Source organism: Numida meleagris, chromosome 4 (assembly GCF_002078875.1).
Source record: "Numida meleagris isolate 19003 breed g44 Domestic line chromosome 4, NumMel1.0, whole genome shotgun sequence".
Classification (NCBI taxonomy): domain Eukaryota; kingdom Metazoa; phylum Chordata; class Aves; order Galliformes; family Numididae; genus Numida; species Numida meleagris.
Window position 1 is genome coordinate 92,750,736 of NC_034412.1, and position 25,416 is coordinate 92,776,151.

Sequence of the window (25,416 nt, forward strand, 5' to 3'; positions counted from 1 at the left end):
CACGTTTCTGGTCCCATCTTCACCTTGCTTTTCAACAGCATTCCTGCATGTCACAAAAACAATGCTAAAGATTCTGAGCTCTTCTAATAAAATCTTTAGTTTGTTACTGCATTTTTCTATAAATTAAAATCTAAATGCCTATTCTCTCCATCTCTGATCAACTCCAGTGAGTTTAAATCCTGTCACTTGAACTCTAATTGGTTTAGTATTTCTAATTTGCCTACACGTGCCCCGTCTACACTGATGTTTGTGTTACACATTCTCACTGCCAGATTTTCTAAGTTTATCTCCTTTCTCTATGAGATTCCATTGCTTCTTGCTTTGAGTACTGAAAGCACGAAGTGGTGACAAGAAAAAAAAGATTTTTCCCAACTGTCAGGTGTTCTGATCAAGCAGTAGATTAACAGTCTGACAAAATCAATTTAGGTGGCTACTGCAAGAGACTGCTTTGCTCAGAGTTTAAAAACAGGTAAGCCACTTCCTTTCTGTCACCCCACTGTGCTATCTTAGGCTTACCATAGCATATAATGCCAAATACTTACATCAGTAGCATATGGTTAAGAAAATGAAATTTTATTCTGGGTTAAAAAGACTGGGTTTTATTCAACTTTTTGCAAGCTGTTACTGGTTGTAGTTAGAGTATTCAGTCACTGACATGAAGTTGAAATAGAATTAGAGAATTATTAACTTTGGAAAAGACCTCTAAGATCATCCAGCCCAACCCCAACCCAACCCCACCATACCATTATCCATGTCCCTCAGTGCCACATCTCCACAGTTCTTGGTGACCTCACCCCCTCCCTGGGCAGCCTGTGTCAATGCATCACCACTCTTTCTGAGAAGAGTTTTTTTTTACTAATATCCAACCTGAAATAACAGCATTCTTGATTCCAGCACACATCAACCAGCCCCCTGATAAACAAACATCAGTAAAAAGACACTCATCAGCTTCCACCTTGTTTCTAGCTAGTGCTCCAGAGCACATTATGAACCAGGTCATGAGGGAGGAGAAGATCCCTCCTGGGTCCTTACAGGTGGCCAGCAAAAGGACTAAGGCAAAAGAGCAGTACAATAGGGCATACAAAGATATCTAAATGCAGCAGCCAGACTATGCTAACACTATATAGTCAGATTTCACTTTCCAATACGAAGAAACATCTGAACATACTTCCCCCTCAAACACACCACATCCAGAAGCAGTCTCTAGTTAACAGAAAATCTGTTTTCTTAACCATTTCCTCTCCTCTTTCACTGACTTGTTATTGAAGCACAGTTACAATGTTCCTTCTCAAAACTATGCAAGCAACTATTAAGGACTTCGTCAAACATTCATAAAAGGCCACTCCCAGGACTCATAACCACTAGCTACATCCCATAAAGAACACAGCAGTTTTTGAGAGCGGATGGCCTGAAGCCAGCTCCGCTCTACTTCACAGAGCGAGGTCTGATTTACATGCAAACAGAAGAAAGGGGCCAAACCATAAAGGGAAGATGTCAACAGGACAGAGGAACACTGATTTGGCCTGTCCATACGCTGTACAAAAGTACTGCATCCAGTCACATGAGTTATTTTTGTTAGTAGAAGAAAGCAGAACGTATCATTGCTTAGGTACAATATTTACTGCTATCATTGCTTCAGTTGGAAAAAAACACAATCCTAATTTTGGACTCAAAAGCCGTTTGGGGCATGACAAGTACAGCTATTTGTCAAACTCTGAACGTCTACTCCAACTTCAAACCTGCATGTCTGTAAGCAAGAGCATGCTAATCCACCAATCATCGTTATTTCCTTTATTCTAGGAAAGAGAAATTCCTCAAAACCACAGTTGCATTTATTTGACTACAGGGAAAAGAGTTTAGAGCAGGTTTTTGTTTTGTTTTGTTTTGTTTTCCAGCCTGTACTGACTCCTTGATGCATTACAGAGATATTTTGTAGCTGAAGAACAATTAGCTGAGGGGAGTGGACATCTCACAAAAACAGATGAAAAAGATTAAGAAATGCGGGCAAATATTACGGCCCCATCATTTGACAATAGCAAATCTATTCTGATGTGCTGATCAATGAGAGAATCCCTACATTTAATCTCAGACTTAAATTGTCAGATCGAATACCCTTAGTGCACCTCCATTTAACTCTATAGACATAAAACAGAAAAATTATTTCTAAGTACTCTCTGGGGCTAAATAAATTACGGTCATATTAAAAATCGGGTACAGCAGAGCTGTAGCAAACTAGCCAGGATTTTGATGGCTCAATCTACAAATGGATGATCCTGATGCTAACAGGCAAATAGATTCGCTTCACACAAACCAGGATGCAAAGTTACCAGCCAGTTTCATGCTCGGGCATGCCAACAGAAAGCTCTAGGCTTTTCATTTTTAGAACGGGTTCTCAAGTATAGGAAGCATTAAGTCATGCCCTTCTTCCTTTGACTGTCTCTGTGGTTTATCACCTCATCTGCTCTCAGCCAATTCCCAAACAGACGGCGAACAGCCCAGTAACGCTGCCACGCTTGAGTCATTCATTAAAACCACCCCTCCGCCGCAGCTTTTTGCCGCCTGTGGTTACGAAGCGTTCCCTTTCCCCGCGCGGCACTCCGAAAGTTTGCGGCTCGGCAACCTGTCCCGCGCACCTCCCCTCTCTCCCAACCCACAAGGAGAGGCAACGAGATAAACGGGAGAGCGGGTCCCCAGGGCAGGACCAGGCCGCGCTGCCCTCAGCCCCGGTCTCCTCACCCCAGCCCGGCCCCCCTCACACAGCTCCGGGCCCACCTGCCGCCGCTCCGGGCCTCCCCGCTGCCCTCCGCCTCCTGCTCGCCGAGCGGCGAGGCGGTCACGTCGTCCTCCACTGTCACATCGGCGGAACCGGCCGGCAGAGCGGCGGCAGCCGCCCCCAGCCCAAAAGCGGCCTCCACCGCCGCGGCATCGCCCTGCGGAGCTTCCTCAGCGCCCGCCGCCGTTCCCAACAAGACGAGAACCGTGAGGGCGGCCAGAGCGCTGCGGCACCGCGGGCCCCGCATGGAGGGGCCCCGCCTCAAGGCAGCCGTTAGGGCATGAACGCTGCCAACGCCGCAAACGCCGCTGCGGAATGGGCGCCCGGCGCCCCGCCCGCTCGCCACGTACCGGCACCGCCGCCGCCGCCGCCCGGCCCCTCACGGCGAGGAGCGAGCCCATTGGCCCGCCGGCACGTCACTCCGCTCGCCGCTTCTCTCCCATTGGCGGAGATGAGGGAAAGGGAGGGAGGAAGGGGTGTTTGTCAACAGAGCCGCCGGGCCAATCGGATTCACGCCGCTCTCTCCCCTCCCTGTCAACGGGCGGCCAATCGAAAGCGCATGATTCACCGAGCTGCTCGCTGATTGGTGGAGGCGGCGCGCCACATGTGTTGCTGACTGGAGAGCCGGGGTGCGCGGCCCCGCCTCTTCCCGGCCGGCCCTCCGCCGGGCTGGAGACGTGGCTCTTTTACCGTGTCGGCTGGGCGGGGACAGCGGCGCGCGCAACTCGGCGTACGGGGCGGGGAGGGCTCCGCGTGAGCGGGACGGACTCGCCGGGTGGAATGGAGGGCGGGGGCGCTGCTCCCGCGCTCTGCATGAGGAAAAGGCTCCTTGAAGAGACGGGCTGCGTGAGGTGCCCGTAACTGCCGGCCTCTGTCCCCTTTATATTACCTCAAGTACTTTCTCCAGCCAGGCAGCTTGTTTTCGAGGGGAAGGGGCGCGGTGGGAGCAGCTGCTTCCCTCAGAGTCTGCTCCCCAGTCCCCCCTCGAAGGGCATTCGGCTGCCTGATGATGCAGCCCGTTATCTGGGCGCAGTTGAATGTGTTCTGCACAACAAACCTCGTCATCCTGGCTGTACCCCCTCGTCAATGCGGATGTTGTCTGCAAATTGCATTAGGACTGATTTTATGTTTCCCTCCAAATGGCTGATGAGGATATTGATAGCACTGGTCCTGGAGGGATCCCATTAGGAGTGTCCGTGTTCATGGATATATAACCAGTTCTAAAGAACACCTGTGTGGCCAGTGTTTAATAGATGCCTAGCTGATGTTGTATTACACTGCTTTTTCATTAATGTGTCATGCTGTTCTAAGCACAAAATATTTGAAAAGGATCGCTCATTGCTTTATAACTGAGTCACGCACCATTTGTTGGTACTTGGCCAGTAAGAGTTCTTACCTCCACATTCGCTGTATATCACACAGCTGCCCTTTCTGAAGGCACGTGCTGTCCTGGCACTCCTGTCACTTTCTAGAATCTCCTTTCTAGGAGTCTAAAGCCTTTCTAGGCTTACTGAGGAGGAATACAAAGGATCCCAGCAGCCAGCTCTTTTCCAGCTCCCAGGCCGCAGTTATCTCTAGAAGACAGGGGAGCTTCACTGGTTACTAATGGACTGAAATTCACCACATTGCTGTTAAGTAATTCACCCACATACCCTCCTGCTTCTTCACAAACGTAGATCATAAATGTTCAATGAACGCCTCTGCATCATTATTGACATTTTAATCATGTTTGTCTTGTAATGGGCCTGTATGAGAGTTTTCTGGGATTTCTGCTATGCACAGCCTTGCCAGCTATGGATTTCCGTTGATGTGCTTCACTTCCAATAACTGCTCTGCTTACCATCACTTCTCATTTATAGCAACACTTCTTATTTCCTCCATTTTGGCTATTTATCTCCAGCCTGCTAATAAAACTGGAACGGCCAAGGTATTTTCTTTCTTGATTTTGCAATTGTGGTTCCTTGGCCACTCAAGTGAACTTTTTTTCTTTTTTTGACGAGCTTCTAATTGTCATTTGTAAACTCCTTTATAGACTGTACGCCAAATCTTAGCATTGTGCCATGCTTTTTGCAGTAACTGATTTCCTTTCCCAGTAGTTATTCCAGCTGCTTAGAAGCAACTACTCAGTAACACACTGCAAGTTGCAGGATATCTCCATACTTCACTAAGCCAGCACTTTTACCTTTGTGCTGGTTCTTGAAGGTATATTACACTTAAGGCAGTAACAGCCTTGTGCAAGTGTCCCTACCACACCCACGTGTATTAACTCATTGTCTTGTATTTCTTCCCAACCCCCGTCTCAGATCAGCATTCTGCCCATTGCTGCCTTTTGTTCTGAGGGGCTCCAATAGCTTACAAGTGAGTCTTTTCTACTAGATTCCCCTTTACCACTGCAGCATAAGGAATAACAATCTGAAAGCTATTACTTTTCTGTTTTGGAAATGTATTTCTCTACTACACTGATAATCGTATTCAGAAATCCTTAATACAGCAGCATAATTTTGTCTGTGTTAAACACTTGTGTCAACAAACCCAAACTTCCTGCTTTTTGCAAAGCATGACTCACATGCTGTTTTGTCTGAGTGACATAAGAGATCTATTTCAATCATATGACAATAACTTAAAATCCAACCAGCCGTTTATCTGGAAATCAAAGCCTGCACTTGCAGGGCGGATGGATGTTAATAGGAATGACGTTTTACCTAACTCCACTTAAGAACTGCCTGCTTTTCTTGATTAACTTGCTCTCAGAGCATCGAGGTACAGCAGTGAAAGCTCAGCATGCCACCTCGTGGCTGCCCTGCACCAAGGGCCATTAGTAGTCTGCAGCGTGATAGCATATAGCCTGTCATTTCTCCCAGAAAAACTTAGAGCCTCAAACAGATGCATATATTTGTGAATCACCACTTCTGGTGATATCTTTTCATAAGCAGAATAGACTCAAGCACCAGGTCAAACCCGAGATGAGAAGTGAAGTTGGTGTTACCCAGAACTAATGCCACCAAACTGGAGGTCGCAGGATAAAATAATTAGGTATGAAGAATGTAGTTGCTGGCATGTAACTGGAGGAACACGCTTGGAGAGCTACTGCCAACCAGAATAGGAGTTTCTCTGGAAAGATGAGCTAGATGTGCTTTAAAATGCCCAGTCTACCACATGGTTTCTCTTGTGTGTTGGTTGAAGTTTCACCTTCATAGGTCTTCACCTTGGTATGAAGTTTCACCTTCATAGGTCTTGCTGTCTTTTTTTTTGGCTGTTAAATGCCATTTATCAAATGCACAAGACACACAGCTAACCTGACACTCAGAGGCTGCTGTGCCTTCACTAGGATTTCACTCATGTTGGTATGTATTTTGCAGCAGCTTTAAGCAAGGCTTAGTCTGCCACAGCCTTCCCACTGCCAACTGGTTGCTTTCGCTGCCTTCCTTGTACAGGCATAAGGTCAGGAAAAGTGACTTTTAGTTGTTTTATTGCTCAGAAAAAAACCAGCTTCCTGCCAACATGTGGAAGTAGCAGGAAAACTTGTCAAGGGATAGACTGGAGGGTGGGAACGTTTCTTTTTGGGGACAGTGCTTAGCCAGAGCAGCTTAAGCCAGTTATAACATTCCAGTTCAGAGCTGTTATGCGTTAAGTTTGGCTGAGCCAGTTCAACCTCACCTACCTGGTGAGAAACTGCCCTTGTTGCCTTCATGGCAAGGTGAATCAGTTCAGCACAAGGTCAGAAGCATGCCAGAGCCAGTGCAATCTGTATACCCAGGACATGGGTATATGACATGAGTGCATGGCAGGTGAAGGGAGTAAAGAGCAGAATCTTCCCTTTTTGTCAACAGCAAGCTGTTATCTCAGCTACTGTGTAATTTCCTAACATGTAATTTCAGCCTCAGAGGCAGGATTCAGTGCTTGGAATCATGCAGCTGCTCTCCTAGCCTGGTAGTCCATGCTTCTCTGCTCTTCACTGTGTCATTTTGCTGGTGTTAACATCCTGTTTGACAAGGAAAACGTCTGTTCAATCAAAGCAGGTTCAAGTATCTCCCTCTGTACTGAAGCAGAGATGAGAGTTGGCTCCCAGAGAGGCTTTGACAAGGGACAAACACAGGCTTGTACAAAATGACTTTGAGCCATTTGCAGATAGAGCTGGTTGTCACTCAACGTAAGGGAAATCCATTTCTAAAAGGTCTTATGCTCTCTTTTTGTGCATAAGCAATTCTCAGCATACCATACATGAAATATTCTGGGAAAGAATATTTTCTCGTGTTCACTGATCTGTAACTCACTGGCCAATTCAGATAAAATGATCACAGAAAGCAGCATTACTCCGCCTGGACTGCCACAAGTCCATGGTGCTGGACGAGATCCACCCGAGAGTACTGAGGGAGCTGGCGGAGGAGATAGCCAAGCCACTTTCCATCATCTATCGGCGTTCCTGGTCAACTGGAGAGGTCCCAGAAGACTGGAGACTTGCCAGTGTGACTCCCATCTACAAGAAGGGTCGTAAGGAGGATCCGGGGAACTACAGGCCTGTCAACCTGACCTCAGTGCCAGGGAAGGTTATGGAGCAGATTGTCCTGAGGGAGATCACGTGGCGTTTGCAGGACAGCTGGGGGATCAGGCCCAGCCAGCATGGGTTTGTGAAGGGCAGGTCCTGCTTGACCAACCTGATCTCCTTCTATGATCAAGTGACCCGCCTGGTGGATGAGGGAAAGGCTGTTGATGTGGTCTACCTAGACTTCAGCAAAGCCTTTGACACTGTCTCCCACAGTATTCTCCTGGAGAAGCTGGCAGCCAGTGGCTTGGACAGGTACACTGTGCTGGGTAAGGAGCTGGCTGGAGGGCCGGGCCCAGAGAGTGGTGGTGAATGGAGTTAAATCCAGCTGGCAACCGGTCACAAGTGGTGTTGCCCAGGGGTCGGTGCTGGGGCCTGTTCTCTTCAATATCATTATTGATGATCTGGATGAGGACATTGAGAGCATCCTCAGTAAGTTTGCAGATGACACTGAGCTGGCAGGAAGTGTCGATCTGCCTGGTGGTAGAGAGGCCCTACAGAGAGATCTGGATCTCTGGGCTGAAGCCAATGGGATGAGGTTCAACAAGACCAAGTGCTGGGTCCTGCACTTTGGCCGCAACAACCCCAACGCAACGTTGCCCCAAGGCAACAGTACAGGCTTGGGGCAGAGTGGCTGGAAGACTGTGTAGAGGAAACGGACCTGGGGGTATTGGTCGATGCTCAGCTGAGACCTTATCACTCTCTATAACTACCTGAAGGGAGGTTGTAGTGAGCTGGGGGTCAGCCTCTTCTCTCTTGTAACTAGTGACAGGACAAAGGGGAATGGCCTCAAGTTGTGCCAGGGGAGATTTAGGCTGGACATTAGGAAATCCTACTTTTCTGAAAGAGTGGTCAGGCACTGGAATGGGCTGCCCAGGGAGGTTGTTGGGTCACTGTCCCTGGGGGTGTTCAAGAAACATTTAGATATAGCATTGAGAGACATGGTTTAGTGGGGTTATTGGTGGTAGGTGGATGGTTGGACTGGATGATCTTGTAGGTCTTTTCCAACCTAGCTAATTCTATGATTCTATGATTATTTGGCAGTGGAAATGTCTGTGTTCCTCCAGGCACACACACACACCGCAGGGTATGTTTCAGCCCAAAATGGGATTTGAGAGAAACCCACATGTATCAGTGGGTTTGCCGAGTCAGTGTAAAATCTCCAGCAACGTTCTCATTTCAGGCAAAAATCAAACTTTTAGGATACTGAAAAGAATACTACCCAAACCAGTCACCTTGTTCGGTTATAACATTAACACAGTGTGGAAGAACACAGTAATGATTCTTTCTGAAATATATATCTCACTACGTGTGTGTATTTGCACTTTTAATGTGTAGCTTGCAGGAAAGTTCGTTGCCAGATAACAGAAATCTCCAGACTACCCTGCAGCAGTCACATGCTCTTAATAGCAAGTCACCTGCTCTGTACAGAAAGGTAAGGCCTTAACTCGCTCAGATAAGCCTGGGTAATGATAATAGAGTCTTTGTTGAAAGAACACCCCATTGTCCAAAGACTGGTATGCCTGCCCAGGGGAAACAAAAGGAAATGTTTCTAGCCTTTAAAAATCACAGCAGAATTGGAGAGGTTGGCAACAAAACAAGTCAGTCATGCATTGAATTTAAAAAAAGTCAACAGCAGCAACAACTGTTGTGCAAATAAAAAAAGGATCGTTCTCTGCTCATTGTGGTCTGACCTTGTACCTGCAACTCCCATCAGCCTCAGTGGGACTACAGCCTAGAGAAGGTTATTATTATTTTTTTTTTTTTTACTGAGATGCCTGTGCGTGGTCTTAACTCGGCTGCCTGGTTTGAATATGCTGCTGTAGATGCATTTGAAGGTTGATCTGCACCCATGGTATTTCCTCAGGAACACTTTCAGCAGATGCCAACCTAAAGGCAGGAAAAAGGGGGTTTATGTGCTCCCTGAAAGAAGACCTCCATCAGGTTTTATACTGTCTTGTGAGCTCTTCTTGGTAACTGCATATCATAAGCTTTTTATGATAAGGATGCTGTGGCACTGGCACAGGTTGCCCAGAGAGCTGGTGGGTGCCCATCCCTGGAGACACCCAAGGTCAGCCTTGAGTGGGCTCTGAGCACCTGGTGGAGCTGTAGGTGTCCCTGTTCATTGCAGGGGGATTGGACTCGATGGCTTTAAGGGTCCCTTCCAACATCCCTCCCCATCTTTCCTGTGTGCCCCTTTAGGTGCTGGAAGGCCACACTAAAGTCTCACCAGCGCCTTCTCTCCTTCAGGCTGAACACTCCCAGCCAGTCTCCATAGCAGAGGTACTCCATGCTCTGCACATTCTCATGCCCTCCTCTGGATCCCCTCCCACATCTCCAGGTCCTTCTGGCGCTGGGAGCCAGAAAGGGAAATATTTCCGTGCGCTCTGCAGGACAGCCCCAACTCTCCATCCTCAGTGGCAAGCCCCGGTAAGGATGCGTTGCCACGCCGTGCCGCGCTGCGCCGCGCTCTGTCATGCATTGTGGGAGCTGTAGTTCGCGGCTTGCCGCACTACAAGTCCCAGCCTCCCGAAGGAGGAGGAGGACGGCGAGGAGGAGGAGGAGGAGGAACGGAGCCGGCTCGGCCCAGGCCTGCAGCCCGCACGGGAGAGCCCCCCGGGGGCGGGCCGCGCCGGCATGCGGCTCCCCGTCCGGCTCGGCCCGCTCCGCAGCACGCCCCTGGCTGCCCGGCCGCCGGGGAGGGGCAGGGCCAGGGCCAGGGCCGGCGGGCGGAGAGCATTCAGCCGCGGGCGGCCCGGCGGCACCATGGCTGAGGAGGCCAAGAGGCTGGCAGCCTGCGCGGCGGTGGACAAGCACGTCCAGGTGAGGCACCCGGGGCTTCTCACCCCCTGCCCTGCCTGCTTGGCCGTGGGGCACCCCGAGCTGGGAGCGCCTCCTAACTTTCCCCGTGCCCACCGCTGCGAGCTGGGCTCTGGGAAAAGCTCGGGCTAAAGCGCCTGTCCTAAAGCTTGGGGTACTCTGAGTTCTAACCAGCGGTGCTCCCACTCCTCTGCCGAGTTTTAATCGCCCCCTCCGTGCTCAGGTAGCGCTGGAGCTGCGCAGGGTGATGGTGGGCGCTTGGAGGGTCAATGGTTAAAGCTGAGCGGTGGTTTATCGCAATGTTTGCTATGCACGCTGTGTTGCAACAGCAGTGATGAAAGGGTGTCAAGGCGCTGCCAAGGGGCCCCATGTGAGCGTTTGGGGGAAAAAGCCCTTTTCCTTCCTGCTGCCCCCAGACTCAGCTGCCATTGGGCTCCGTGCTGTCCCATAAACTTTTCACTTATTTTACAGCCTCTCCTTCCTCCACCAGTGCACTCCAAAGCTGTCTGGGGCTGTGGGAGCCTGGTGTGCATCAGCTCCTGGCTGAAAGCGAACCCCAGAGTTATTGTACGCTTTGGGTTTTGCAGCAAAATGCAACTCCTAAGTCTGGGCTTTTGTGCTATTTTATGGTCAAGTGAACTTACAGTGATGTTTCTGTCTGCATCCCAACTGATTAAAGTTGAGGGTTTGGCTAATGATTAGTAAAATAGGCAGCGGTGGGAATAACATTACAATATTTGTTCTGTGAGTTGGTACAAAGCAATGGTGGAGAAGCAAGTTTGGAGTCCCTACTGAACAGCTAAATACTCTCAGCTACTGCAGAAAATCTGTCTCCTCTTCAGCTTCTATCAGGAGGATGCAGCTGCTTTTTGCAACAGCTTTGTGCTTGGCCGTTGCTATCACAGTTTGCAGAAGGAGCCGTATAATCTTCAAAAAAGGCAGACTTCAAAAATGCAGCTGCAGACTCCATGTGGAAGGTGCTGCTGTGTTCAGGCTTGGTTGTGCAGGACAAGTCTCTCCTGCTCGACTCCGGGCTCGGACCCATCCCAAAGTGCAGCTCCTTGGGCAGCCCATGGTAGAACCTGGGAGCAGCTGGGGGGATTAGCAGAGGAGAGCTTTTTGTCTCTCTCTCTCTCTTTTTTTTATTTATTTTTAATTTAATTAAAGGTAGGTACAACTGCCACAGTGGACTGAAGATACCTAAGAGGAAAATGAGGCTCTCGTTGATCCTTTACACCCTCAAGAAGCTGTCCCAGCCCTTTAAAAGAGTTGAGGGCAAGGAGACTAAACTGACTCATGCATGGCCAAAACAAGCCTTGCCCCCCCTTGCAGCTGCTGTGCTGGGCTCTGGCAAGTGGAACCCAGAAACACCAGGAACTATAGAGTTTCTCCTGTGCTGTAGTACTGTTGGTGGTGTTGCAAGCGTACGGCTGGGACCTATTGCTTTCCCCTTTTGCAGAGTCACGGTGGTTAGGAAGGGCTGGAGCTGTTGTGTGCTGAGTTTCTGAGAACTGTTTAATTTTTCCTAAGCTTTCAACGTGCAGAAGCAAAGGAAATCATTAATCCCGGGGGACTGCAGTGCCTTGAGCCCCACCTTTCCAGGCAGGCTCATGTCCCAATAACATTTCAGCTGATTGAAATGCTGCAGATGTGGCATTGTCCACTACTTGTTGCACATGGAGGATAGTTCCTGAGCTGCTTAATGTCTGAGAAGTGACGCTCAGCAGCTCTGTGCCTGCAACTCTGGCTGGGTTGAAATTGAGCATCTGAAGTCTCTGTAGTGATATTGTGTCTCCTTAAGTCAATTTCAGCTTTGGATCCCATCCAGAGAAGGGGTGATTACACTGAAAATGAGTGTGGAAGAGGCTGCAGGTAGCTCTGGCTGGATGGGAGGTTGAGAGGATAATAACCACAGATTTACGTAGAGCATCCTCTTGGGAGGTAATAAATCCATGCACCCTCAGCCTGTGGCAGGCTTTAGAAGTATGTCTGTGTTGTGGATGAGGCCACAGTGATCTGTAAGCCAGACCACAAGCAGAGAAAGCCCTGAGCTGAGCTGTTATCCTCTCCAGCACACACTGCCAGCTCACCCATCTTTCAAGTGTCGCTGGACTCTCTTGCAGCCAGTTACATGCTACTAGAGGATAGTGTTTATTATCCTCCAGGAACCGCTGCTCTCCTCTTTGCATCTGTACTGTTTACTAACAATACTGTTGGCAGCAACCCGGCATTATTACTGTGTGGCTTCTTTGGGAGATGTTATCTTGAGGTTGTTTCAGCTTTTTCCTCTGTGGGTTGTGTGGAGCTCCTGGCTTTCCGGCAGGAGCAGCTGGATGGAGTGCGGTGTTGCCTGCCGTTGTGCCGCAGAGCTGATGGTTTCCTATCACCTGCTTTCAGAAGGAAAAGGCTTGTCCCATGCCAAGGCTGGGGCTTGTTTCAAAGTTGCTGCTGGCTAGCAGCACCCAGAGGCTGAGCTGCCAGTTCCTGTGCAAGTGTGGTGATGTGGAAGTTGTGGAAGAGTTTTTCAGTTTTCCTTCCTCCTCTGCTCCGGGTTTTTGTGGGGGAGGAAAAGCACTGCTTTCTTTTGACTGACCTCATCACAGTCCCTCAAGGATTAGTTGGAATTCAACTGATGTACTGGTGCTGAGGCTGCCAGTAACCAGCAGTGAGCGTGCATTGAACGCCTCAAGAGCCAGAGCACAGTGATGTTAGTGACCACGTGTCCTTTAAGGAATGGGTGAGTTGCTTAAAATCTCACAGCCACCCTCTCCTAGAGCAAACAGCAGCCCTGCCCTGCTGGAGAGAGTTCCTTCCCGTGTCTGAAGCATGCTAACACACTGTGTCCCCTTACATGTATCCAAAATACAGAGTCTGTTGGGAAAAACGGAAGTGGCCCCGTTAACAGCTCTCCTCTGTCTCTCTTTGATTTACAGGACAACCAAGTTCTTGGCATCGGGAGCGGTTCTACAATTGTCCATGCAGTGCATCGATTAGGTAGGATGCTCCCCTGCTGCAGGAAGTCCTCTTGTCCAGCTGCCCCCAGCTAATTGAAAACTAGCCCTAAATGATCAGGACTGGGAGCTTATGCCTTAGGGGTATTCACCCACTGCTTTGTCCTTGAAGCTGAAGGTTAAAACTGTATCTTGTGGTCCAGATTGATTGCACATAGAGACGCGAGCAGGGAATGGCTTCCTTGACTTTGCTTGGCAGGGCTGAGCTTTGCCACCTGCTCTCCCTGGAGGGCCAGAGAATGAACTTTACTGGCACCCACCACAATCTGGAACTAAAACCCTCCTGTTTCGTTCCAGCTCTGCGGTGTCTTGACTTGCTTTGTGGCTTTGGGCCATGCAGCTGCTCTGCTTCTGTTAACCCATTTGTATGCAGCTCACGCTGCTTGCTTACATCCACAATATTCACGCTGAGGGTCCTGAGGTGTAAGCAGAATAAGGGATGAAATCTTGCTGCACCTTTTTTATACCCTACAGCTAGGTTGATCTGCTGGCCCTTAGGGGCTAATTAGCCCAAGGTGTGATTCAGAAAATTTCAGCCTCTTCGCAAAATATTCAAGAGAGGCAAATGCAATTTTGCAGAGCAAATGTGAAGATAATTATCATCATGCCTCATTACAGAGGGTATTGAGCTCTAAAGTTTCTTTTCATCTTTGGAGCTCCTGTTTAGAAGCAGAGCTCAGGGTGTCCTGCCTGCATGACCCCAGCTCCTTGGGCAGAGCTGGCCCCGAGCAGGGCTTAGAGCTGAGCAAAGGAAACATGGGATCAGGGTGGGACCTACTGGCTTGCACCCACCTCGTCCCACACACGGATTTGTCTGGGAGGTGGCTCGAGAGCTGCCATTCAGCTGTCTGGGTTTGGCTCAGTGTTACAGCCATTCCCCACTTCAGCACTGGATCCAGCTCTAAACAAATGCAACTTTTTGAGCCTACTGAGATTAGAGTTCTAACAGCACATGGCCCCGTGTGTTGCATTTTTACTCTGGCAGCGGGGTTGCCTTGAAGTGTACAGCCCACCTGTTTGCTCTGTTGCTGACTCTCAGGCTCTTGGCTCGTCCCTAAGTATTATATTCACTAAAATAACATTTTGCCCATAATTATATTTTAGTAATAGATTTTGGTCATTTGAGGTTAACCTGAGGGAGGAGATACTTCCTCCCATTTAGTGCAATATTTTATTAGCCTTTTGCCTGCTATGTATTTCAATGTTTCATAAGGAGTGGACATGATGTCCCCAAGGCAACAAGCCAGAAAACCTCTCAGACAGCTGCTGCAGCTTTATTTACAAGGAGCACAGCAAAACCTGTCTAATGGAGCGCGAGTGGGAGTGGGGCCGAGATCCCAGGTGATGATTTGCTGACGAAGCAAATGTGTCTCTGTTGCTGGGGACACAAAGGTTAATGGCTATGTGTCAGGGGCTGGGTTTAGATGGGTGTTCAAACATTTCTGTGAAAAGGGAGCCTTAGCTCTGCAGGGTGGCACCTGTTTGTGCTTTGAGCGTGACTGAGTTATTTGCAAGCCAAGCAAGTAATTGCAGTGATTCAGAGGGGCTGTTCCGAACTGAGATTTCTTAAAGAGAAAGCTGGTGTGATTTTTATTCAGCGGTGAACAAACCAAGTCTTCTGCTTCCTTCCTACAGCTGAGCGGGTTAAACAAGAGAACCTGACAATTGTCTGCATCCCTACGTCTTTCCAGGTAAGCACCTTCCTCCTTGGTTTTATTCCAGTCCAGGTGCTCACATACACGGTCATTCCTTTGACTGTGGTGAACCAAGCTAATAATGCCAAAGTCTCCTTTGATTCCTTATCAGGCCCTGAAAGCTGTACAAGCTTGGTGCAAGCTCTTGTGTTTTCAAGAGGAGCTTGACTGAGTATGTCAACTGGGTTTTGCAAGAAGTTGCAGAAGGGGCATCAGCTTAATTTTTCCTTTGCAGTGCCACTTTTGCAGAGATCAGTTCATACCAACCTCGTTGATGAGAAAGATGGTGGAGAGAGGGAGAATGTGGCTCAGTGGTAAAACAAAGCTGCTCAGGAAGCTTTTGAGCTGCTTCCATGCCTTCAGGCAAATGGCTTTGCTGGCTCTGCCACATTTCCCTGAGGTGTAAATGTGCTGCAGATAAGCAGCTGTGCACCTTGTTCCCTTAGGGCAGGGAGAGGTGACATCACCAGCTGGTGGGACAGGGACCACCCACAGGGTTTTCAAGGCTAGGTGGCAGTGCCCCAGTCAGTGAATTGGGCATTTGTCCTTTTCTTGGTCCCGGTGTGGATTCTGGGGTCATATCTTTGTCACGGGGAGGACTTATTATTACTTCTGTTTCATACATATACTGCAGTGGCAATCTCTCTTTGATCTGTCTAAAGTGCTCCCCACCCGGGGATGTCACATGCCATTTGAACCTAGGAAAACTCCCGTGAGTTCAGTTGTTAGGTCTTACAGAAAATACTGATAAAGATCTCATGGTGAGTGTGGGCTGGAGTCTGCCCTGCCTTGAAGTGTTCATGTAACATTAGAATTTCTTACCAGCGAAACAACATGGTTGGTGGTAAAGGGTAAAGGTAGGTCTTCTACCTGCATGAGCACAAATCCCCCAAGCATGGGGCTGCTTCATATCTTGTGCAGTCTCTTAGACCTCATGGAATCATAGAATCTTTAAGGTTGTAAAAGGCCACTGAGATCATCTAGTCCGACCTCAACCAATTAGGAGCGAAGCATTCCCAAGTCAGCAAAACAGCATCTTATTTTCACTATGTACAGGTGTAAATGGCTGCCTGAGGTCACTGGCAAGGAAGAATTGCTTTCAGTGGGCTTTTATTCTTCTCCCTTCCCTGTTGTAAGGTTGGGTTATTCCATCACCATCACTAAAGCTAGTGTCAGGGTAAGTATCCATCCCTTGGCTTTTGCGTTGTTTCTTCTTTTCACCTGGATGCCTGCCGAGAGCATGGAGCGAAACCGATCTTGGCAACGACCTGTCACTCATCTAATCCCAAAAGGACCCATCCTTCCAGCTGGCTAACGTGGTGCCTTGGACTGCATCGGATTCCCAGTGCTGGGCAACGGGGTTAACCTGGTCCTTTGTGGGTAGGCAAGCGCTGTGCAGTTACCGCTGCTTTGTCCCCTACTGTGGGAGCTCTGCTTTTGATTCCTGCCGGTCTGCTCTCATCACCTTGCAAGCAGAGAACCTGAAGAGAGCCACCTTGTTTCCACACTGCTGACTCTGAGGCTGTTCAGGGTCCAGCCTGCATGTACAGCACAGTGTTTTTCAATGCTTTCAGTTCCTAGATCCCTGAAATCTTTTTACATGAACGTCATAATGTGAATGTAAAACCACTGATGGCAGTCTTTTTTATTTTGTGAGCTCCTACAGGGCAAATCTAGTGCATAGTCTGATCTAGAGCCAGCAGCTCATGGGTGTTAGAACTGCATGCTGTGGAGTGCCACTGTAACATAAAGGATTGGGGTTGTATTTCATTGCCAGGACTACTCCTGGCTAAGTCTTGTTACTGTTTTCAGGATGCCAATAGGTGTAGCTGGCTCACTTTGTTAGCAGGTAAAGCTTAGGAGAATTAATTCTAGGCTGTAACACATGTTTCTCTGAATAGCCAAGCATGGTAGGAAGTTCAGCCTCAAGAAGAGTTTCATGCAGGGAGGGAGTCTAACTCAGGCAATGATTTGTAAGATGTGAAATTTAACCCAGTTCAGGTTCTGTAAGCTTGAACTTCCATTTAAGCCAATGAATGGACCAAAGGGAGTGTAACTCCAGGTGCTTTGTGTTATATTGCCACTAGAGGGAAACTCACAGCTGCTTTGATAAAAATAGATCACAGCCACCAAACAGCTGTTTCAGGAGGCATCCCACACTTTTTCTATGAGTTATGCTTTTCTTTTTTTGCTTTTCTGTTGTTGTTTGTTTCTTTTCAATATAAAAAACACTTTCATTGCTAGTCCCATATGGTGTAGATATTTCGTTTTCCTGCTCCCGTTTTTCAGCCATAGGAAATCAGAGGGGACTCAAGAATCCCATACCTGCCTTCATGTTTAAATGCAGGTGTCTCCCACCAGGCTAATAGCCCCATGCTGTTCAGTATGGAGAGATCTGGATGCAGCCCCAACCCTTTGCACCATCTAAGCGTTTCAGTTCAAATCAGCGTTATTTTGATGAAAAAATTCTGGTATGGAAGCATCATTTCCTTCTTGCCATACATTTCTGCTGCTGATTGCAGCCTCTCAGCGAGCTCAGGATGCAGCGCTGCAGCCCTCATCCATGCGGCAGCGAGGAGAACGACACGACAAGTCTGATTTCCTTTCCTGCTGCTGGTAAATAGTGTTTGCTGTGTTCTTGGTGCACAGGCCCGTCAGCTGATCCTGCAGAACGGCTTAACGCTAAGTGACCTGGACCGACATCCAGAGGTAAGCAGGAATGCAGGAGTTGAGACTTCACTAACCTCCCTCTAACCCAGTCCTTCGTAAAGCTCCAGGCTCATCTGCCCTTGCTGAGGACAAAAGCTGCAGAATGTGAGAGAACTGGCTTAGTTTGTTTTTTTTCCCTGAAGGTAGTTTGCTTAAAGCTGTGGTCTGGCTGAAAGACTGGTTTATGGTGACTTGTAGGACCCAGGCCAGTGGAGAGCAGGGGCAGGAGACTGTCCCTGTCTACTGAACCAGGCTCCTCCATTTTCCAAAGACCAAAAATCATAGATTTGTAAAATACTGAGTTGGAAGGGGCATAGAAGGACCACAGAGTCCAACTCCTAGCTCCACACAGCACCACGTGAAATCCAAACCTTGTGACTGAGAGCGTTGTCCAGAAACTGCTTTAGCTCTGGCAGCTCAGGGCCGTGCCCACTGCCCTGGGGAGCCTTTTCCATACCCACCACTATATGAACCTTGTCCTAACACCCAGCCTCTCCTGATGCAGCTCCATGCCATTCTGTCAGGCTGTGTCACTGTCACAAGAGAGCAGAGCTCAGCACTGCCCCTTTGCTCCCTGTGAGGAGTTGTAGGCCACCCCTCAGCTTCTACTTCTTCAGGCTGAATAAACAGAGGGACCTCAGCTAATCCTCACATCTCTTGCCCTCCAGAGCCTTCACCATCTTCATAGCCATCCTTTGGAGGCTCTCTAATAGTGTTATGTCCTCCTTATTATTGTGGTGCCCAAAAAGGCACACAGTGCTTGAAGTGAGGCTGCACATGCTCTAAAATCCCAACTGCTGACCCCATGAGGTGACCGAGAAGGGCAATGCTTGTCTCTGGGTGGTTCCTTAAGATGGCAAGTAGAGTGCCAAGCTGGTAGCCTCCTCTTCCAGCCTGAGGCTTGCTGGCAAGGGATGTTGCACTGCTGAAGTATTGTTACAAAGATTTTTGCCAGGAAACCCCAGCTGTCATGCTGATCTTTAGCTGAGAAGACTGGAGGCTGAAGAGACCTGCCTTGCAGGCCAGCAGTTGGTTTTGTTTTGTTTCTTCTCTCAGTTTTTGCATGCCTGTGGTTGAGCTGGGGATGGTCTCCTTGGGTGGCTGACCAGACACTCATCTCTAGTTGGGCTGACATAAACTCTAATGATCTGGGTGAGGTTTCCACACCAAGTTTCTTGTCTTCTTACAGCTTGATGTTGCCATTGATGGAGCGGATGAGGTGGACTCTGATCTCAACCTTATCAAAGGAGGCGGGTGAGCCTTGCTGTGTGTGTGTCTGTATGTGGCACAGGTGCTGGGTGTCCTCTGAGCTGCGGTGAGGAGCAGGCTAATATTTTGTTGGTGGGGTTTTTTTTCTTCCCTTGCAGCGGTTGCTTGACGCAGGAGAAGATAGTTGCAGGATACGCAAAATGTTTCATCGTTATTGCTGATTACAGGTAAAATATTACTATTTATTGTGTGGAAGGATTTGGATGATCCTGTGTTAGGCTGTTACAATCCTTCCAGTGTGTTAGGGGAGCAAGAATAGGTGGAAGTGAGCTTGACTCCCAGTGCTTCAGCAATTGAATTTGGCTTTTTTTTCCTTAATTTTCATCTCAGCAGGCCTGCTTAGAAGTCAGCAGAGCTTGTGGGGAAAAGGCTGCTTTGCTTTTTCTGAGCATAGTGATTGTCAACATGGAATAAATTTACCCTTCTGTGCATGCAGCCACAGGGCTGTAGAAAACTTCCATCCTGCTTATCCAAAACGTGTCAAAACACATGAGCAGAGCAGAGCTTCGTGCACTAAACTGGTTCTTCCTACATGAGTGCACATGCAGACTGATTGCCGTGCCCTCCAGGGCCTTACACCTGAGGAGTTTGCAAGAAAGAATGTGATAAGTGCATTGTTAATGATGGTGACAATGTAATGTCTGACACTGATCCCTCTTCAAACCTCAGGAAAAAATCAGAGAGCCTCGGGGAGCAGTGGAAGAAGGGAATCCCTATTGAAGTCATTCCCATGGCTTATGTCCCTGTCACCAGAGCTCTGACCAAAAACTTTGGAGGTGCTGCAGAGCTGCGGATGGCTGTCAGCAAAGCAGTGAGTGTCTTTGATCCCTCTGTGCCCAACGGAGCCACCTGAGTGTGGCCAAGAGGAAGATCTTTCATCTGATTAAATCTGGTTCCTTGTGTAATTTCCTTTAAATGTACTTAATGAACTGTGTGTTTAGATGTTGGGGTTGCTTGTGGAAAGCTTATGTCTCCCAGAGCAAGCAGCCCTGAACAAGGAGAAGAGGGCTGGCCATTCTGTGTCTGAGGGCTGCTCTATGTCTCTGCTTGGCTACAAACAACCTGCCATTCAGAGCACGGGTTGCTGCTTTTGTGGAAACGCTTTCCATTCTGCTAGGTCCTCCATCTCACCCACAGATACTCAACTTGTTGCTCTGCAAGAATGTTCAGAGGCTGGAGGTCACTCTGTGCTACCAAAGTGTCTTGAGTTAGGTGGGCAGCTCCTAGAGACCCCAAGCTGCTGCATGCCACACAAAGCAAGAGTGGACTACGTTAAAATTGAACCTGCTTTGTCTCCACTGTCAGTGTCCTATCCTGGCTTGAACAGTGGGGCTTGGCCAACCCATGTCATGTGGGAAGGGAAGAGAGGACTGTCTCCAGTTATAGCTGGAGCTAACACCTGAAGGCTGAGCACTTTCTTTTAGTACATTTAATCCCCTGGCCCAAGAGGTTGAGGAGCTACATTTAGAAGCCTGAGAAGAGAAAGCCAGTTGTCTTCCATGAACTTAAGGCCAGCCTTGCTCAGGGAATGCACATCCCAATGCTCCAGCATGAGCTGTGTCCTTGGAGGATTCTGTCTTCCACTGTGGTCTTACTCCCTGGTCCTTCCTGGCATGTGTGGTCACAAGCCCTGCTCAGTGTTGCTGAAACACCTTGTTCTCAGCCTCAGCTGTCTCAGCTTTGTTGAAAGCACCCAACTTTGGGGCTTGAGAGAGTGCTGGGCACATCTGGGACACTGAAGGCCATCGGTCTTTCAGCTCCAGAACGTCCCTGTGGCATGCAGCAGCCCTTGGCCCACCCTTATCACAGGAGTGGAGTGGTCTTGTTTTGGCTTCAGTTGCATATAGTTGCCTGTTTAGGACATTCCTATAGTTCTGCTCTTGTGAAAAGGATCCTCTATCCCAGAAATGAAATCATATCAATTTTTCCAGCTTCTGTGTGATTATCTGTGAACCGTACACAGAAGAACGAGGAAGGCACAGTTGCCTTGGGCAGTGGTTTTATTTACAGGGTTTATCATTTGTATGGAGCAGTGGACTGTGCCCTTATTTACTTGAATGATGACTTTCTCTACACTGTTGAAGTGGAGGTGTAAGGCTGTGCTTGGTACAACAGGAGCATGTGGTCCTAATACATAGGTTTGCTTCCCAGGGCCCTGTGGTGACAGACAACGGGAACTTCATCCTGGACTGGAAGTTTGACAAGGTTCACGAGTGGAGCGAAGTGAACACTGCCATTAAAATGATACCAGGTAATATCTGCAATGTTAAAGACCGAAAACTGGCTAAGGCTTGGTGTGTGCTAGAAATCTCTGACCTCGGGAGCTTGGCTAGGAGCATGAGACCTGCTGTCCAGACCAGAGCTGCTTCTGGATCATCAAGGTCTGCCCAGGGGTGGTGGCACTTCATTAAAGCAGCATACAAAGGCTGGCTCAGCACTATCTGGATATCTTGTCTGGATATTTTGGTGAAAATCTGCTCTTGAATCTGGACAGCTTTTGAGTACAGCTTATGTCTTATGAGTTTATCCCGGATAGCTGTCTGCCCTTACTGTGCACAGCGAAGCTACCATTAACTTCACTGCTGTTCATGTCTTGCCAGAGCACATAGGAGCAGGTTGGAATCCTGCTGCACAAACCTCCATATCTGCACAAAGTGGCACTGTGATTAAAACACAAGATTGGGCAGAAGCCATGGATTTAGGCTGAGTGAAGTGTCCCCAGTAACCTTAACCTGCTTCTGTTTGTTGGCTTTGCTTCCCTCAATGCTTATTAGAAGGCTGATCTGCTGAAAACACACCCATTTCCTTTTTTCCAGATCTAGGAGCAAACTGCTAGTGCATTACCTCTGCCTTGGCTTGTCCTGATGTCTTTGCAGTCTGAATAATTACCTGGCACTTGCTCACAGCCAACAGTAGATGGCAGGTTAAGACCTTTGGCAGGAGCAGATCTAAACAAACCAGTGTCTGATGTAAATAGACCGCTGAGCGCTGCTGGTCTGGGTTGTCCCCGGTGCAGTGCTTTGTACCCTAATGCAGTTGCAGTCCATGGCTGTACAAACATCTGTTTTGTTAGAGCTCTTTCTTTGCACAAGAGAAACAGTGGCTGGTTCCTCAGAAACAAAACACAGGGCTCCGTCTTGCATCTCTCAGCCAGGAGGGATGAAGGGGCAAGAGACAGGTTGGAAGTGGTTTCAGCATGCCATGGTTTCACCACGAGCTCAAAAATGGACCTGCTAAAGGGAAAAGAGCATCTTCCCTACCCAGAAGTGGAAGAGCAGAGCTGTTAAAGCCTGAATGTACTGGTGGTAGCAGGGCTCCGGGCGCCTTGCATGTGGTAGCCTTGTCCTACTGTTTTTTTTTTTTTTTTCCTTCAGCATTCTTGGAGTGTGTTCATCTGGTAGGATTTGGATTTGGGCTTGGTTCTGCAAGCAACCAATATGAGTGCTTACATACAGGTCCTGGATTGCAGTGGGAGTTGCTGCTGAAATGTGGGCTTGCCCAGCGTGCTTGGTGCTGGCTCTAAGTGTTGGTGGCTTCTGCCCTTGGGGGCCTTGGCAATCTGAGTGCCACGTGTGTCAGCAAGCTGCCACCTGAAAGGACTGAGGGCTGCAGAGCTGTGCATCACTGTGAATTGCCAGCATCAGAGCTGTCTGAGGATTTCATGTGCCTCAAGATAGAGGTGATGGAGTCCCAAGGCCATTTTTTCCTCTGTGTAAGGAAAGACCAACTGCATGAGCAACACTCAGATGCTGTTATTTTTCTTCTTCTTCCTGGGTCTTTGGCTTCAAGCCCATCTTGCCCTCAACTCTTAATGTGATTAACTTCTCATGGGCTTTTCTGTGGTCCTAATATCCATAGTATCAGAGCTTTAACCGATATGAGAAGCAGGATTTTCTTCCTTTTCCCAGAGGAAGTTTCAGTGCGATTCATAGAATCGTTAAGGTTGGAAAAGACCTCTAAGACCACCTAGTGCAACCACCAACCCATCCCCACCATGCCCACTGACCACGTCCCTCAGTGCCACATCTCCACAGTTCTTGAACACCTCCAGGGACAGTGACTCCACCATTTCCCTGGGCAGCCTGTTCCAGTGCATCACCACTCTTTCAGAGAAGAATTTTTTCCAAATCTTTCCTAAGGAGTCTGCTGCTGGATGGGAGCAAAGCCTGGAGTTTTTGTGTGAACCCATGTGGCTGGCTCACGTCTTCTGTCTGCTGCTAGCCTGGTGGTTACAGGATCTGACTGTGGCTGGGTAACCACTGTGAGGTTAAGAGCGCCCCATGATTATGTAATTAAATTCAACCAAAAGTACGTCTGCTAATGGGCCACGAATTGCAGCGGTAGTATCAGATTGGCTTTGTCTTAACATTTAAACGGTTGGGCCAGATGATCTCAGAGATCTTTTACAACCTTAGGGATTCTTTGATTCGATGATGGAGCATTATCCAGGTGATCTTTAACATGATGATTTTTTTAAATGTGTTTAAAGGCAAAAGCAAGTCTGTGGCTGCATGGCTTCCTCAGGCTTGTTTGGGTTGCCAGACAGCTGAAAACGCCACGTTCACGAGTTAGTGTCATGGTGGTGGCTGGGTGGGGTGAATGTCACGGGGAGCTCTGGGAGTTATCCCTTCCTTTGTGGAGAGCCATTTCCTCTGGGGTCGGCTCTGAGGAAAAGACTTCCCAGATGCTCCCTGTGTGGCTGATGCGATGTCATAGAATCATAGGATGGCCTGGGTTGAAAAGGACCTCAAAGATCATTGAGTTTCAACCCCCCTGCTGAGTGCAGGGTCGCCAGCCAGTAGACCAGGCTGCCCAGAGCCACGTCCAGCCTGGCCTTGAATGCCTCCAGGGATGGGGCATCCACAACCTCCTTGGGCAACCTGTTCCAGTGCGTCACCACCATCTGCGTGAAAAATTTCCTTCTAATATCCAACCTAAATCTCCCCTGTCTTATTTTAAAACCATTCCCCCTTGTCCTATTGCTATCCACCCTCATAAACAATTGTTTCCCCTCCGATTTATATGCTCCCTTCAAGTATTGGAAGGCCACAATGAAGTCTCCCCAGAGCCCTCTCTTCACCCATGTTCGACACCTCTCTCAGAAGATTCCAGCTCTGGGTTGGCTCTGGCACTAACCAGCTCATGAACTCTTGTTCCCAGGCGTGGTGGAGACGGGGCTCTTCATCGACATGGCGGAGGTGGTGTACTTCGGCATGGAGGACGGCTCGGTCAGCGTGTGGGAGAAGCAGCCTCGCTGATGGCAGCGTGCTGCCCGCTCTGCTTTGCCTTCGGCCAGTTCGATTCAGCTGTCGTACCGGTGCCAACCTGACGTTTTGCCTTAACGAGCAGCGGTTATCACGGAAGGTGCGGACGGGGAGTTGATCAGAATCCGCTGATATGATACTGAATGTCTTTTTTTTTAAAAAAAAAAAAAAAACACAAAACAAACAAAAAAAAAGATACTCTATTTCCAGATATATATATATATTTTTACTTTACAAGAATGTTGTCTTTTTTTAAAGAATCAGTTAAGCAAATTGCTTTAACGTTTTTTATTTTATTTTCTAAGAGATATTTACCAAAAAGAATACTTCTTGGATTCTTTCGTTGTTTTTTTTTTGTTTTTCCTTTTTTTTGAGCTGAACTTGAACCCTCCTGGTCGCTCTTAGTGCTCAGTGGTTGATGTTACGATCCTAATAAATCGTCCTTATCCGCCCTGGCTGGGAGGATGGTGTACATACAGGAGCACGTCCAGTTGGGACCTACTGATGCCTTATTTGGAACCTTTTGGGTTCGGTATTTTATGCCTTTTATTTTTCTATACCACTGTTTTTTAATCGTTCAGGATGTCTAGTTAATCCTCTGTGCATACGACAAATCTCTGAGCCTAGGGACATTGTGGTCTCTTCATCCCTGTGTCTGGGACATTAATAGAGGCCTTTCTGGGGCCTCTGTATGGAAGAGATGTTCATCCTTTGAGCCAAATTCTGTTCTGCAACTGCATTAATCTAGTACCTCTGATTAAAATCTGTTCCAGTAGCTGGAGATGTTCAGGATTTCATCCTTGTATAATGAGAGCAGAACTGGGCACTTGATGAAGTTTACAAAAGCACATTTGATCATTTTAGGGCAGTGTGGAATACTGTTCAGTGGCAAATTATTTGGTTCGGAATGAAGGTTAATTATCACCTCTCGCAGCTGGTTGATTTGTAGAAGGATAGAGTGGAATGCAAAGGAAAACCGAGTCTTCCTGCCTAAATTTACCATATGTAGCAGGAGAGAGACACTCGTTCAATATATTGTTCTCTGTGTATAGGTGCTTTGCATGGTTCTGGTGTCAAAATGCAAGCCCTCTTTTTGTGTTATAGACATTGAAATAAAGAGCTCTTATAACAGGTGTGGTGGTAATTTCATTCTTAAGGTGTCTGTTTTGGGGACAACACAAAATACTTGTTGAGACTAACTGGTGCTCTGGTTCCATTAAAAGCCTCTGTCTGCATTTTCCCCTTACACAGGCTTCATCAGTCCAAATTCACCCTGTTGCATTTGATTTCTTTTTGCTTAAGGTAAATACGCTACATTATTTTAAATCAACCA

At 48.2% G+C, this 25,416-nt stretch overlaps 2 protein-coding genes across 2 annotated transcripts in view; one reads left to right on the forward strand and one right to left on the reverse strand.

Moving 5' to 3' along the window:
* EIF2AK3 (eukaryotic translation initiation factor 2 alpha kinase 3) overlaps positions 1-3,139 on the reverse strand; it is a 39,340-nt gene extending 36,201 nt beyond the window's left edge. The window contains exon 1 of the mRNA XM_021394682.1: positions 2,773-3,139. Coding sequence (XP_021250357.1) covers positions 2,773-3,020 — 248 coding nt within the window. The 5' untranslated portion in view covers positions 3,021-3,139. The remainder of the gene's footprint in view (positions 1-2,772) is intronic.
* On the forward strand, positions 9,878-25,214 carry RPIA (ribose 5-phosphate isomerase A). Its single transcript, XM_021394136.1, has 9 exons — positions 9,878-10,139; positions 13,070-13,130; positions 14,783-14,838; positions 17,491-17,550; positions 18,740-18,804; positions 18,918-18,986; positions 19,489-19,630; positions 20,971-21,070; positions 23,980-25,214. Exons 1-9 carry the CDS (start codon positions 9,954-9,956, stop codon positions 24,075-24,077), a joined length of 837 nt encoding a protein of 278 aa, XP_021249811.1. The 5' UTR covers positions 9,878-9,953; the 3' UTR covers positions 24,078-25,214.